Raw genomic sequence first — 16,183 nt, 5'->3', positions numbered from 1 at the left:
TTGACAAACCTGACAAAAAACCTGCTGCATGTAATTTCAGAGCATAATGGTGTTTTTATGTGTAATTTGGTGCTGTTTTCATGTCAAACTTACCTTTTATAATTATGGACCAAAATGTAATGTAATGTTCAAAATGTAATGTAATCTATGTTATAGATCTGATCCTGGATCTAAGATTACAATCCTGGATCTATAACATAGATCAACTCTCAGATCAACCGATTTTTAGCCGTACATACAACATAACTCAAATATATGGACATTGCAGAAAATATTTGTACCAAGAAGGACTGTACAATATATCATTACGATTGACATTGGCTGATGATAGTCAATATTAAACATATCAATCTTGGCTGGATGAAATAAAAACGTTATCACTGATATGCATTTGCCATCTTGTTGTTTTTCTATTCGTTTCCTGGCAAGGAACATTTGGGGTTTGTTTGGTCACATAACAGTAATAATGCTGCAAGATTGTCAGGTCTTTATCTGAAGCAGCAGAGCAATGTCAGCATTATGGTCATTTTTTCAGTGTTGAAAGGGAAGTGAAATATATGATATATATAACAGATGTACATAACAGATGTGACTTTTTGTTGTGACTGAGAATGATTACAAATTATTCAACTGAAATCCACATTTTTGTAATGATCTGCAGCCAAACATTTAGGAAAGTGAAGCCGATGACATCCTGTGACGCATCCATGGCAAAAAGAAGAAATAATCTAGCATGTGATATAATTCTGTTTGAAATATCAAGGTCAGGAGGTTGCAGAGATTCAGCATATTCGCAAAAAGAAACAAAAACAAACAGCCGAAAGGCGAAGTGTTCCTAAGGGAGCTCTTCGTTTTAAAGGTCAGCCTATCTTTTCAGAGAAAACGAAACATGACCACAATGAGAGAGACCAGCTGTTTCACAAGATCTCACAAACACATCTCCAAATGTTATTAGTAATATCCACTTTATTTGCCATTTCCAAATTACTCACAAAAAAATGAATTGAAATGTAAGCTTCACCTCTTGCATTCACAAACAGGCTACATTAGTGGTTTTGCTCAAAATAAGTAAACATGAAGGAGACATTTAACCGATGGCATACGTACAACAACCATCCAGTCCAAGACATAGATAGTCATCATTCCAAGGGCATTAATAGAAAAAGGTAAAGCAAGTTAATTAAAAGCCCCATTAGGACATTCTGCTTGCAGCTTTTCACACAATATCTGCTTTAGAGTCCTGCAGAGGTGTTGGCCTGTGAAGTTTGTTACATGAAAATGAAGCAAAGAAAAACAACAACAAAACAAGCAGGAACAGTATAGAGGGAGGCCTGCTCAAAACAAACTGGGGTCTTTCTTAGTTTCTTCCCAAGTCTCACTAACTTTTTGTGAAACACAGATTGGGACGGGCCCAATCTGTGTGATGCGCCGAAGGTTAGCCCTTAGAACATCTGTAACCGCTTTGTGTTCTGATGTAATGGCTTCCCAGTATTTTGGGTCTAGCCTCCTTCTCTCTAGAGTCCAACTCTTTGCCTCTGTGTGCTTAATGCTCAACATGCGTCACATTTCTATTAGGAAACACAACTGTGCATTTTCTATGCATTAACTCTGGGAATCGATGAACTCGCACTGAGTCACTTCAAATCTAATAAGACGCATAACTTTTCGATGATGTTGTGTTTTTCGAGCTGAAATCAGATCCCTACTGAGAGCGTTAGAGCTGAAGTGCTTCTACTGCGCTTTGCCTTTTTGAAAGGTAGTTTAAAAGACACAGAGCCGGTATTTTGAAATTTTTTACATTCCCTTGTTACGGTTCCAAAAAACCTTTTGCATAGACACCACATACATTTTTAGACAAGTTTAGATCCATTTTTCATGGGCATGAATGCAACACTAATACTAGATCTTCATAATTTATCTCAAGTGGGTTTTCTTCTGTCACTTGGCTAATAAAGCACACTGCTTTAATGTATTTTAAAAACTACAATATAATGCACAAGTTTGAATTTATCAAATTGATCATATTTATCCACAGTAACCACTGACAGCTAAACGTTTCCCTCAGATGTTGCTTTCACCAAGCCTGACTAAAACTTTGGACGTGCCAAACTGATTTAGTGGTAAAATAGTTAAATTGCTTCATCTAAATCCAACTTAATTTACTTAAGTTGTATGTTTAAAAATCATTCCACTCTGCAAAGATAAAGGATTAAATAAAGTATTTAAAGCCCTAAATGAGTATAATATCCATGCCCATGAGAAGTGATTGACCAGAACTGTATTTACGCTCAAATCAATAGTTTAAAACATAATCAGACTGGATGTCAGCAACAACCTTCGTGTGGCTGTCAGAGAAAAAAAGTGTAAACATTTTAAATAAATGCTAAGAATTATAGAGCGTCTGTCTCAAGAATTAAGAATAGAAGGGTTTAGTTGGTATTTTTTTTCTTTTCTTGGTCAAATTTAGCTATTGCTGAAGAGCAGCCAGTTCCTTTCTGTGCTATTCAAACATCAACTTTCCTCTCAAACCATCCAGTTACAAGAGCTAAAAAAAGGAGCGCATGACATTTTTGTTGACATGTTACAGAGAAGCCTTGCCACAGGATGCAGGTGATGGAACAGAAAAAAAAAAAAAAAAAGAAAAGTAGAACGTCGATGACTTCTATGCTCTGCAAAGCACTGGCAGTTTAGGATTACAGGATGAGTAAGAAGGGATTATTCACATTCACAACGGACAGAGAGGCAACCGTGACGCACTGCACAAGAATTACAAAAGCCCTCAGAACCTTTCATTTCTTACACCAATTAAACTGTTTCACTTCCCCCTTGTCGATCCTCTGCTAAGGTTGTTTTTACACAACGCTGTAGTGCTGATCGGTTTATACTCACCATGGAAATTTCTCATTCACTGGGTTTAACAACTGGGCACTTATTTCAGGGTTCCTACACATTTTTTTATTTGAAAAATACCAGACTCAAATTTTGAAATTGCTCAATCATGTTTTAGGTCATTTTTGGATTGTAGGTAGGAGCTAAGGAGTATTTTTTTATATATTTATAATCAGTATTTTTCATACATAAAACTCTAGAAACCTGCTGCCCATGATCCACGGTAAACTGCAAGAGCGTGGGCGCGGTTCTGGGTTAAATAATGTTAAACTGCATGACTGATCTAGCGCTCCAACCGAAAGGGGCCTGACTAACAAAGACTAGCACGGATTTTTAACCCAAACATACACACAAACAAATCCAGATGAATAAAACTGAGCATGCAAATGGATCCACACTTTTTTCTCCATGTTCATTAGCTCATTATTTTGCAAAAAACAAGATTGTTTCATTTTAATGTGCTGTTATAGAGACACCAAGAGCTTATGTTTGATTTCAATAGTGAGTCCTTTCTCTCAAGAAAGAATCATCTGGACTTTTTACATGTTAATTTGTCATTTTATCAGCGTAAAAGAAATTGTTCTGTTTTTATAACAGTTTTACTATATTGTTTTCTGAGAAAAAAATTTGTCTAAGTGTGTTTTGTGTTAACAGTTTAAAGATAACCTTATTTAAACGAACTGTTATTCTTAGAAAGGTCTGGAATTAAGATTTTGTAATAAAGGAACAAATAAGAGTCTATGAAGACAAATGTTTTTCGAGACAAGTTGATTTTATGAAGACCGGTTCAGAATTTTTAAGACAGTGTAGGAACCCTGTTATTTGTATTAGCTAGCAGTTTTCTTTGGTTGCTGATGGCAACGTTTTTTGGAAAGAGGAAATCGTAATTCAATCTTTGCTTTTGTTTGTTTTCATCGTCTAACTCCTCCTTCTGTTAAGCTTTTCCTAAATAAGCAATACATTTAAACAAAAACTAGTGTAATATAAAGTTGCTAATTAAAAGTCTGAGCCAAGAAAAAATTAAATTGTCTGGAAGAAATTTTTTTTAGTACTGAGTTGCAAGTAGTGTTATGGAATCACCTTTTTTTTTTTTTTTTTTGAAATCACAGCACCAGGGATTCCTCAATCACAAAAAAGGCAATGAAATTCCTTAGCCGAGTGAAGTAACACTTCTAAAACGTTAGGACTGAAAAATGTTCAAGTGTTGCAGAAATCCCTTTGAGGATTCAGGGTAGTGATCAATGTTGTTTGTGCATTTTTAGAAGACTATCTGACAGGAAGAAGTGAAGGAAATGGAAAAATTGTGTGCCTATTTTGCAGTGTTTCATGTGGAGGAGAAAAAAAACGAGAAAATAGTGTTTAAAAGGATGTCATCGCACAAAAAACAAGTAGGAATGGCAACAAATGTGGGCATCTGCTTAGAAAAAGGAGGCGTTATTTCATTAAAATCCTTTCCAGATTAACCAGTGGGAATTATATTTACTTGGTGGCACTTGAACCAGGAGTTCACGCTACAAAGCTGAGTATTTCCAAGCAAAGGTGGGAGACTCTATTTATGGTCTGGGGGTTTTTCTGACTACACCTTCCCCGTTTAAGCCTTAGCTCTGAAAACGTCTCAGCCTTTTTCTATTGAACATACACCTGTACAGCTGTCTGAAGATAATATGCATACACTTTACAATTAAAATGGGGTTTTTTTTTCAGGACATTTTAGGGCTTCTTGGCAAGCTCAGGCCTAAAATTAAAACACCACTCATCTATTAAAACTCTGTCATGTGTAAGAGTAAGAAAAAGAGATTACATAAATCATAAATTATTTGGAGTGTCAGCACATAAAAAGTTAAGAGCTAAAAATGGTGTATGAAGTGCCACCTCACTACTTCCTGACGCACGGTCAGAGGTCCTGCGTTAGCCAGGAACAGAAAGTCATGGTCAGGTCTGGGCACAAAAGAAATGCAAAAGTCTGAGAAATGTACATGTACACTAGCAGCTAGCCTGCTCTCATTCACCACTATAAAATGCAGCATCTCTCTCTAATTCTTTTAGCCAGGCTTTTACTTTTCTTCTTCCCGTTCTTCTCTTTGCTGTCCTCCATTTTTCTCGCTCGGATCTCTCGCATCAGGTCAAAAAACACCTGAAAACAAACAAACAAAAAAAGTTAAATTTTTAAATTTAAATTTCAGACAGTGAGCTCGTTCAACCAGGAGGGGGCGACAAACCTTATCCACATTGGCACGGGTTTTGGCAGAAGTCTCCACGTAACACACGCCCCACTGCTCTGCACGCGCCTTTGCTTCGTCCGCACTGACCTGCCGCCGGTCGTCCAAGTCCGATTTATTGCCGACCAAGAGGAAGGGCACATTCTCGTCTTCCTTCACTCGCAGAATCTGCTCTCTGCAAAAACAGCCACAGAGCATGTACAGGTACAATGGAATGTGCGCCTTAATTAAAAGTACCTTTTTGGAAATAACAACCTCTAAGCAGATATTAAAGATATGTTTCCTTAAGTCCACATTTCCATTTTAAAACTGTCTTCGTTTTAAGGTGCATATCGGTAACTCACGGAGTCACACCCTAATCAGCGAATGAACTCCTGCAAAAGATTCCTGAGCCTCTAAATGTTCTCACAATCTAAGTCAGTAGGCAACACAATCATGGGGAAGACAGCTGACTTGAAAGGCACAAAAAGTTATTGCTTTGGAAGTAGGTTTTTTTCCAAGTATACTCAAAAAAGTTAAGTGGAAGGAAAAAGTATGGGTATTCATTTAGATACGCTCTCTCTCGCACCTGAAGTCCACTGTTGCTGCAAAAGACTCCAGCTCTGTGATTGAAAATACGCAGAGGAAGCCCTCGCCGCTGCGGAAGTAGTTGTCCCGGATGGCGGCGTAATCCTCCTGGCCGGCCGTGTCCAGGATGTCTATCTGCACCTCCTCTCCGTCCAGTACTACTTTCTTCCTGTAGCTGTCAGCTTTAGTGGGCTCGTAGTCTTCAACAAACTGGGAAAAGAAGTAGATTTGACTGGTTACAGGTGGAAGAAACGTGTCAGCTTCACATGCCTGCTGAAATGCGAGACACCGACCTCATCATACATGAACTGGAGGGTGAGGGCTGATTTCCCCACTCCTCCGCTGCCCACCATGATCACTTTGTGGAGGGCCAGAGAGTTCTGTCCTTTGGGTTTTGCAGCGGCCATGGCTCGGCGTAGATGTCAAGGGCAGGGGGTGGGGGGTGAAAGGTCAAGGCAGCGTGTGAATGGATGGGATTGCGAAAAGAAGATCGTAAAAGGATTCCAGGTGTAACAAAGTGCAGGGTAAAAATTCCTGTTAAAAGTACAGCGAGAAGGAGAAAATAATAAAAACATTGCATCATAATTTCCACAGCCTCCTTGTTCCATGTCTGCAGGTTGATAGATTTGTCAGGAGAGACGGATGTTACACTTAAACTGCAAAGACCAACTGTTTCAGATCACACCAGATAAAATTAAAATGTCTGCATTTTATTCCCTCTCCTAATATGCTTTGCTCCTCTCTTCACTGAAATAATTTAATTATTCATCTTTTTAATACCAAAGAAGAAGATAAATATATTTGATTGCTGGTACAAATTCTTCATTTAGCAGCATTTATCATTGAATTAAGACAAAATAATTTAAAAGAAAGAAAATCACTGCTCTGTTTATTATGATTTTCTCATTTTTGCTACTTTACAGCCACAAACTTTTCTGTATTTTGCTGGAATTTTAGGAAAACAAACATGTTTGATTTTTTTCTTTACAAATAAAAGCATATCGTGCAATTGAATTTGGACATTTCTTTCTAGTAAGTATTTTTTAGAACCACCTTTTGCTGTAATTTCACCAGAGCGGTTTTTAGGTGTATGTCTCCACTATGTTTGAACATCTACGGACTAAAAAGTTTCCCTTTTTTTCTTTCTAAAATAGCTCACGATCAGTCAGAACAGATGAAAATTGACTGAAGACTCATCTTCAAGTTTTGCCTCAGATCCTGAACTTTGACATAACACACAGCCATGTTTCAACCTAGTTTGGCTGTGTGATTAATGTTGTCTAACTGAAAGGTGAACCTCAGAAAGAAAGACCACTGCAGAGCATGATGCTGCCACCACCATGTTTTACAGTGGCAACAGTTTCCACTGTGATGTTCAATCACCTTCTCCCACGTTTTCGGTTTCTTTATGTGGTTTTCTTCCAGAAACAACTTTTTTCTCACCATTGTTCCATAAATGACAGGTTTTACAATGTTTGTGGTTCATAGTTGACGTGCCGTTTCCTCTGAGTCTTTGTGAAAGCAATGCATGCAGAAGTCAAAGTGCACAGAAATAAGATTCACTGAATGCAAAACAGTGTCTTTATGCAAAGAAGGCCAAGACTGAGAGGCAACTATGATTCACAAGGTTTCTAGTGTTAAAGCTATACTTACCAGTATATGCAATTCTTATAGGAAATTAAATAATTTATGATGGATTGAGGTGAAACAATTCAGGCTTTTCAGAATAAGAGACAAAACATCTCAACACACACTGGAATTAAAACATTACTAAAACACATCAACATTTAATTTTTAACTGCGCCTTTTCTTTTACATTAAAGGTAAAACAGTTTGGAAAATTCCCAGAATGTAGCAGGAGTATCCTGTAGTTGATGAAGGATCGTCTATGCACATTTGTAACCTTTTTATTATGATTAATATTTCTAGGCACCATCTGGTGATGTTTTTTTTCCCCCCAAAATCTGACATCTGCAAGAGCAATTTAGTGGTCAGAACTAATGCATGGAGACCATAAGGTAATCATGATGTATAGAAATGAGTGGGTGAAGGCCCATTCACCCAGCACAGGCCAAGCCAAACCACTTGGAAGCAGGATTAAACATGGGAATTATGCCAATACTTCATTAGACAAATTAACAAACGCTAATTTGCAACGTCAGCTGTCAGTCAATACAACGATTTAGCATTTAATGCAATGCTCACCTATAATTTACTTAATTTAAGTGCAAATAATAAAAATAGTGAACTATAAACGCCTTGTAAGAGTCTCATTCTCTTGATAAAACTATTAAATTAGTATATTTAACATATTTCAAGGACTACACTAGGAAACATTGTAATTTTCCTAGTATAAACCAGTAAGAGAAATAAATTAGCACTGAAATGACGACAATAACAAGTCAAGAGCAGTTTCTGCAATCTATAATTGAGCAAACTAATAAAAGAGGATATGGAAAACATGAACAACCCCGTTAAGATGATTAAACTAGGCATTTGCAGACTAAATACTCTAAAGACCCACGCCTGGAGGCTGTTAAAGTGGGCGATGCGGCTAAGCGAGCAGCTACCTAAACCGCACGGAGCAGGTAAACATGTCACCTGACGTTTAATTAGCAGCTGGGGAAGCTCAGGCTGATTGAAACGCCTCTAAAATCAAATCTGTTTTACCCTGACGCCCAGCAACAGATGCTTACACCGTTGAACAGCTCTCTCGATAGCAGAAGGGGGAAAAAAGAGGAGCTAGCAGCAAGCGTTTTGGTATCACAGCAGCTAATCACAACTAACATTAAAAAAGGGAGAAACCGGTTTCCCCGGTTAAAAGACGCTATACCAGAGCAACATACCTGCAAATGAACTGGTTTTCCCTTGGGCAGAATGCTAGACGGAAGGTGAGTGAGAGGATGCAAAATAAAAACACTCTGCTTCCTGTGCTTGTTAGCTCATGGCTAGCTCGGTGGCTAACTCCAGGGACTCTGGTGGTAGCTGTTAGCAGCGGACTGACTGAACGTCCTGTGGGCTTGGCTCTGTCTGGCAACGCCCGCCCGCCAGGGACACTCTCCCAGCTCTGCGTTTCACTTTTGAGTTGAAACTGAATCACTTCATTTTGATGCTACTGACTTTAATAATTTCCCTGGAGCTTATGATATGAAATGGGACAATTTGCCTAAATGAGGAAGCACTAAGATGACCAAATAGAGGTGTTGAAAATTGCACTTTCCTGCTGTAAAAGACAACTCTTGCTGCTACAATAATAATGTACTGAAAATCAATCTCATTTGCCACAGTTGACATTTTCTGCTTTGGTTTTCTTTCATCAGAATTTCTACCTTGCACTGCATGTTTGCAGAGAAAAGTTGGAATCACACATTTCAGCTCCTCTGCAGATGCACAGTAAGGGAATCTATGCTTAAGCCAAACCTTTTGTCCTTTTAATCTCACATTCATTTAAAATAATAAAAAAAAAACTGCCTTACAGTTTTGTTGAGTCAGTTTGGGATGGGCCCTTTAACAATATAACATGTGATGAATCAGGAACTGCTGTGTGGCACTGCACTCCCATTAGATCATCTGTAGTGGGATACTTGAGCCTTTGTTTGATCATCACTATGGGCACTGATATGTTTCTGATGTTTACTTAGTCTCACTTGCTATCTGCAGTAGAATATAAGGTTATGGAAACACTTTAGAATAAATTAGTTTTATCACAGAAGATCACACTCAAACTATTTAAGTGCATTCTTGGAGAAATATTTCTTATCAATAACGTTGCCAGTTCTGCACTTTTACTTCCATCACTAATGTAAATGTAGGACATTTGCTAGAGTGTTATTGTTGGCAATAAACACAGTCATAAAATGAGCTAATAGCTAATTGCAGTTGAGGTTCTATGATGCTGTGGGACTGTTTTTTTTTTCTTTTCAACTAAGCCCTGGAAATGTACATGATATTAGAAAGTCTTTGAACTAAGCTAATACAAATGTGACTGATTCCACTAGAAAACTGAAAACGAGTAATTATACAGGGTGATGATCCAAACTACATGGCCAGTCGACAGAAATGGCTCATTGGACACAAATTTAACCTCGTTCTGTGACCAGCCCAGTCCCCACATATTCAAATATTTATTTATTTTTGGAACAGGACTCAGAACTTGAGAGGTATTGTGTGTTTGCCAACAATATAATATAGAAGTTTAAGAACAAAGGGTCGAATGTGCAAATGTTTATTATGCAGTCAAATCATAATGTCTTTAAAGATACTGAAGTTGGTCTGTCCATTGATTCAAATTTCTTACAGCTCAGTCTGGGTTTTCTCCTATTTACTTGGATTCCCTCCGGTAGAATTTCTACCAGGCTGATCAGTGAACATAAGAAGTTATGAATGATATAAATTTCCTGTGTTGCTTTAGAATTGTACTAATGGCAGCAGCGTAATTGTGCAAAGCCGTTCAGTGTTGGCCACGCTCCAAAATGTTAAACAGCCATTTGGTCCCGATAGGCACTTCTCTTTTTTGCAGTGAAGGATTGTTAAGGTCGGCCATGTTGGTAGTTTATAGCTAACGTGTTGAACCGTGCGTGGGGAGGCGCGCGCCAACTCCGGTCACACGCATTGGCGTGGCGCGCTATCTGGTCATGCACTGGCGCAGATCAGATCGCACTCCATTCACAAAAAAATCGGACGATTACGAAGGTGCTCCAGCAGCGCAGGTCCCTTTGCACTGTCATTTCTTTACACCCTCCTTGGAGGGCTAATTTTGAGTCAACAATAAACACGATCATTTTCTGTAAGCTTCTGGAAACTGGCGCGTTATAAGCGTAAAATGTAAAACTTCAGCAGCGTCTAGGCCTGTCGGAGGCGGTGATGCACCGACTTTGCTGTTTGTCAATTGCCAAAAAACATAGAAGAAGAAGAGTCCACGCCTCCGGGAAACAAAAGACCCCAGACCTTCTGTACATGTAAGGAGACGTGGATAGTCTGGAAGTAGAAGACTGTTGAGTTTTCTTTAGATTTTCCTGGGTGGAGCCCGAGGAGAGGAGAATATTTGTGGATTTATTTAAAGTGGAGTTTGGCAGGGGTCAGTCTCCAGAGTCTGGTAAGGCAATCTTGATTACTTGGTGGTCTAAAGTGATGTGTGGCCCAAAGGGATACTGCAGCTGGGGCTCGTCATACAATACTGACCAGCAAGGATTATGAAGAAATTAGATTCTCAAACCAAAGGACGAGTTCACAGTATATTTGCCCTCTCTTTAAAACTCTATGTAAAGGATCCTCAGTGTCAATATTTCCCTTGCTGTGGTGTTATGCAGTGTTTGTTGAGGGGACGGGCAGACAGCACTAGCCTGTTGACACAAGCCTCACACTGCTGCACAATGCATCCTTTGTTAGGTTTTCATTTCCCTTTGTCCCACAATAGGAGAAATCCAGGGATAAATCCAAACCTTGTGAGCTGCTTGTTAGATCTTTGGACAGACTCCAGGAAGAGCTTCATGGTAAACAAATATTTCAATGATTCATTTTTCTGCTTTCTAGCACAGTAATATTGGTAATCGTATCATTTTACTTTAATTTTCAGCACCAACTATGAACAACATAAAATCCAGACTGGAAGTGATCGCCAAACAACAAGGGTAAATGCATTTGGTTGTAACATGACAAGATGAGAATAAAAACTTTGAACTGGCAAATAAAAGCGTTTATTCAGATCTAGTGCTTTTGTAGTTGATCCATAATTTATTGTAGTGTCTATTATTTTTTTCAGGATGGGTTTTCACTTTACTGAGGCCTCCTGCTACCTGACAGCTGACTTTTTCTACCTGGAAGTGTTGCTGCTGCCGTCTGGTGAGGTGCAGGAGGTAAAGGTGGCTCTACATGGAGAACACCCCGCTGTAAGCAGTCTCTGCCCTTCAGACAATAAGAAGCTAAACCTGTTTTTGAATTTTGTTCACTAATGCACTAAAATCGCTGCGCAGCCCAGCAGGTCCCTTTTGCATCTTCTTAGGTAAGCAATGGCGGTTTGTTAAATTTACATTTCTGACATCTTGTCAGCTAAAACAACAATTTCAGATGTAAGATGAGTAATTTACCTGCAAATTTTAATTCTCCTTTTTTTTTCTGGATATTTTAAAGGTCCAATAACTTTTCTGATTTTTCCATGAGGCTGGGAGAACTGTTTGCTCAATATAACTTTCCTGGAGACAAGTAGGTTTTCCTAAGACATTCACAATTCACTTTTAAAACTTGGAATAGTTGCCATTTGGTCTCCCGTCTCTTGCTTTCACAGTGAAACAAAATCAAAAATGTTGAAATCCCTACAATGCCTCTGGAAAGACCTTCAGCAAATATCAGACAAGCCAAAGTAAGTAACAAAAAAGGCTAACATGGTGATTATTATTATTATTTTTTTTAGCAGTTACTATTAAAAATAGCAGAAACAGTCTACACTGTTTTTGGACAACTTGAATTAAACTGTTTATTCATTGAGGATGCTTTCTTTCTTTTAGTGAACCAAAGTGCTTTGAAGCCCAAATGGGCTTAATAAACAATGGCAGGGTTGGCTTTTTAATGGCAGAAAAACAAAGTACGAGTTGGAACTTTAACAGTAAATCATACGCATGTATTTTTTTTTAGGATCTGATTTTTTTTTTTCTTAGATTATCCTCCATCTCTTTACTTCTATATTTCACCAAATGAATGTCCAGAGAACTCAGAGTTGTGTAAGATTCTGATTTGGCTTTTGATTTCTCTTCTCAATTCAATGTCTGATAATGCAGCAGTTTCAAAGTTTAATCTTTTATTCCTTTATTTCATAGCATTTGAGGAATTGTTGGAGTTCAAACCAGATGTCCAGGCAGCCCAGGCTACAATCGGAATCAGCGAATTGACTCGCAAGCTCCAGATGACATCTCTGACCTCAAAGCCTCCTCAGCTGGACTCTCAGAGGTCTGTATTTTATTTTAGTCTCTCATTCAGTAGAATAATGTGAAAGTCCAAGTTGTTGGTTAACAATAAAGCTGCATCTTGGAGTCAGTTGTCCTGCGTTCGCTGCTTTCAGTGAGGTTTCGAATGAGATGCTTCCCACGTGTTTCCTGCTCAGACTGAAGACACCGATACCTGTGCTTGCTCATATTGTGGAGAGAGTTGGACAAATCACCGGTTGGGAACTTTTTCTTGGAAAAAAAACAAAACAAAACTCAAACTTCTTTTTGTTTTCAGAAGCGCCACACTTATTCCATTGTGTTTTCAGGCGTGACTATACCAGATTGTGACCTCCAGTGGGCACCATTACCCAAGCTTCTGATAAAAGCTTCTGCAAGTGCAAAAAGCCCCTCAGAGCCATTAGATGGACAGGAGATGTTTACAGTGGTACAAGTATGCGTTTTATTTTTTTTATTTTTTTGTCAATTTAAATTCTTACGGAAAATATGCTGAGGTAGAATTGAAATGTCTTGTCCAGGTTTTTCCTGAGGGTGGAATGCACAGCTATGTTCTCCCTGATTATTCATGGGATGTTCCCACACAAAGAGCAGCTTTGCTAGCCAGCGTTCCTTTCACCCAGCCAGCTCACATCTCAGCTGTGCTGGAGCTGCTGCGTCACCAATGTGCCTTTAACACCCTGCTGAGGAGCTGCTTGGATCAGAGTGACAGTCCAGGTGGGAGGATGTTCATGTGGTAGAATTATAACCAATATGTATGAAGGGATGCTGCCAAGAAGACTTGTGATGCTCTTGTTCTATTTATGTTGTGTTTTACTTTATTTCTCTGAATTCCCACCAGCTTCAGTTTGTGACTTGCACTTTGAAGTCCGCCCAGAGTCCACTACCAGCATTTCTGTGACCTTCCATCAACCCCACATTGACAAACTTGCCGTCTGTAAGCATTTTTTAAGAGAATTTTATGGGGAAAAAAGCCACTTAATTTAAGTACTTTTCAGGTCTGGATCAGTAAAGGAGAAAAATGGTGTGGAAAATGTTTGAATTTCCAGACTTTATCTCGTATGGTTTCTGGTTCCTGCAGGTTTGGTATTTAAAGCCTGTCCTCTGCAGTAATTACTGTCATAAATTGATAGAGAACATTGTGTTCTATAAATTCAAAAGAACTGTAGTGTGTGAGTTTAGGTTAGAAATACTCTAAGCATTTTGAATCTGCCTTAGCCCTTAACATCATTAGATTATATGTAGTGTAAAAATGTATAGTTTCCTGCTAAAACTAGAGATTTTTAAACGAAGTAAAAGTGATTCTGAGCTGTAAATGTGAGTCTGAGAGTGTGCAACTTTCACAAGAAATATCTATGAACCGTGTTTATTGGTAAACATTTTGCTTCCAAGTGTAAGAAAAGTAAAAAAAAATAAAAAATTTAGTCCATTTATGCACGTCTTAAAATTTGCAGGCTAATTTTTCAGAGTGGTGTAATTGGTGTCTGAAACGAGTCTTAAAGATGACAACATTGTCAGCTCAGGCTAACTGTCAGCTGCAAACTTCTTTCTGTTTGTCCAGCTGAGATTGACATTGCTTCTTTATTGCAACTGAAACACATATATCTTACAGTCTCTACAGAATTACTCAGGAAAGAAAAAGACTCATGTATTTTTCTGTCACCAGTGCTGGTCAACATACCAAATCCCCGTGAGATCACCTGCCAGTTGTTTGGAAGAGGAGTTCATGATTTATCTTCTGCCATATTGGACAAATACATCGCCTTAATTCTGACTAGGTTTGTTTTGTACTATTGCAGAAATACTAATTTTAATCTGTGCTTTCACTGATTCCTTGCATAATACCTGTGTGTGTGTGTATATATATATTTTTTATCACAGATATATGTCCATTCCTGTGGCCATGAAGACATTATACCGCAGGCTCAAGAAAATCACCAGCTGCCCCTTCACCACAGTAGCTGAAAAGGATCGAGTGGATACTGATGGCCAGTCGCCTGCAGCCTCCCAAAGCACAGTCATGCCAGGTGTTCCTGGTTCAGTTTGCGGTGCCGTATCTGAGCTTCATCCTGAAATGAGCGCCGGCATGCCTGATGACCCTCACCCATTCGTTCCTGTGGCTTCAATGGCAAACTTTCAGAGCTGATCTCAACATAAGGAGGGATTAGCAGCTGCCTGCGTCACAGATTATTGGACTTTATTAAGAAACTGGCTGCTGTGAAACAATTTGAGATGCTGATGGTTGAATCTGTCACACTATGCATTCCAGTGTGGTAGAGATGGCTGGCTGTAAAGGTTTTTGAGGTCTGGCATTTGGCCTCAAGAGGGCAGGAAACCAGTTGCTTGTTACTATGTGAGCCAGTAAGTCCTGGTTTAAGTGTCTCTATATTGGCTTGTGGAAACCAAACAGATCTAACATTTTTCAGCTTTGAAAAAATGAAAACTTTGTTGAATAAAGAAACAATTTGGTTTGAATAGAGAAAAGAAAGCTAGAAGAAATTTCTTGATTACAGTTGAGGACCATCTTGCTTTTTCTGGACTCCTGCCAGGACTTTCACAAATATAGGACAAATGCCTGTAGCCTGTACAGACGAAGAAGAAATGTTTATATGACTACAGAGGAGACAATGATTTTTTTTTTCCTGCAGTACAGATCTTTGCATATAATTTTCTAAACCTACTGAAATGGAGGATTTTTTTTACATATATTTAGAATATTTGATCCAGCTGTTGGCAGTAGACGACTGGCTTTGTTTGTATGCATATCCAATGACCTGTGTGACTGCTGTTCATAGAAACGCTCTTTTCTTTCAGAGAAACTGTGTCCTTGAAATATTCTGTTCTGATTGGTCGAGAAAGTACACAAAATGAGCGCATGGTGATGCTGAATTTTAAATAACTGTCCAAGCTTTTGTAAACCTGGTTGGATGCTTAGTCTAATGAGTGTAAATTTCTTATGAGACTCTTGACATTATTTGAACCATTCTTTTATGGATTGAAGGAACATAGGATGTATATATATGAATATGTAAATATAAGCTGCAAAAGTTTGAACATCTTTTGTGGTCAGCTGAGAAAGAAATGTAGCCATTTACACAGAAACGCAGAAAGTGTGTTTTGCAGGGGTCGTGGTGAAGCTTTCAAGTATTAGTAAACTTGCATGCACACGGTCAGCTGGTGGTGGCAGCATCACACTGTTGGGCTGCTTTACATTGTCACAAATCTTTACTTCAAATTACCATGTAGAATATTGAAACAAAGATGCAGGGGCATGTTCTAGGAAAGCAATAATACAAGGGAGGGAATTTAAATATATATTTTCACTATATAATATATTACAACTAAAAATTGGAATATTAAATGAAATATTGAGCTTCAATGTTTGGCCAGTCTGAAGAATGTACTTTCTCACCTTTAATACTAATAAAAACTGAAATTACAGGTTTTTTTTTTGTACAAATCAAATAAAAGTTTCATAAATCCAAATAAATTTTTGTGTAAAGATTTGTTTTTAGTTCAGAACTATTCAAATCATTTTGATAAGTGTCATTAACCACCTGCCATACAAGATTA

The 16,183-nt window shown here is 38.4% G+C and overlaps 2 protein-coding genes across 2 annotated transcripts; one reads left to right on the top strand and one right to left on the bottom strand.

Annotated features, from left to right (window-relative positions):
* Positions 1 to 946: 946 nt before the first annotated feature.
* ralaa (v-ral simian leukemia viral oncogene homolog Aa (ras related)) lies at positions 947 to 8,673 on the bottom strand. The gene is made up of 5 exons (XM_055020907.1): positions 8,522 to 8,673; positions 5,969 to 6,209; positions 5,677 to 5,885; positions 5,109 to 5,283; positions 947 to 5,023 (listed from the first exon to the last, which is right to left on the bottom strand). The coding sequence occupies exons 2-5, from the start codon at positions 6,080 to 6,082 to the stop codon at positions 4,901 to 4,903; spliced, it is 621 nt and encodes a 206-aa protein (XP_054876882.1). The 5' UTR covers positions 6,083 to 6,209; positions 8,522 to 8,673; the 3' UTR covers positions 947 to 4,900.
* zgc:111976 (uncharacterized protein LOC553663 homolog) lies at positions 8,335 to 16,045 on the top strand. Its single transcript, XM_055020906.1, has 16 exons — positions 8,335 to 8,566; positions 11,092 to 11,167; positions 11,251 to 11,305; positions 11,437 to 11,563; positions 11,648 to 11,676; positions 11,805 to 11,876; positions 11,959 to 12,033; positions 12,179 to 12,255; positions 12,329 to 12,391; positions 12,488 to 12,617; positions 12,730 to 12,830; positions 12,922 to 13,046; positions 13,132 to 13,327; positions 13,452 to 13,547; positions 14,277 to 14,388; positions 14,492 to 16,045. Exons 1-16 carry the CDS (start codon positions 8,528 to 8,530, stop codon positions 14,754 to 14,756), a joined length of 1,638 nt encoding a protein of 545 aa, XP_054876881.1. The 5' UTR covers positions 8,335 to 8,527; the 3' UTR covers positions 14,757 to 16,045.
* The last annotated feature ends 138 nt before the right edge of the window (positions 16,046 to 16,183 follow it).

This window comes from Poeciliopsis prolifica, unplaced genomic scaffold, assembly GCF_027474105.1.
Source record: "Poeciliopsis prolifica strain line A6 unplaced genomic scaffold, Auburn_PproV2 SCAFFOLD072, whole genome shotgun sequence".
Classification (NCBI taxonomy): domain Eukaryota; kingdom Metazoa; phylum Chordata; class Actinopteri; order Cyprinodontiformes; family Poeciliidae; genus Poeciliopsis; species Poeciliopsis prolifica.
Note: the sequence above shows the minus strand (reverse complement) of the source record. Positions and strands in the feature narration are given on the sequence as shown.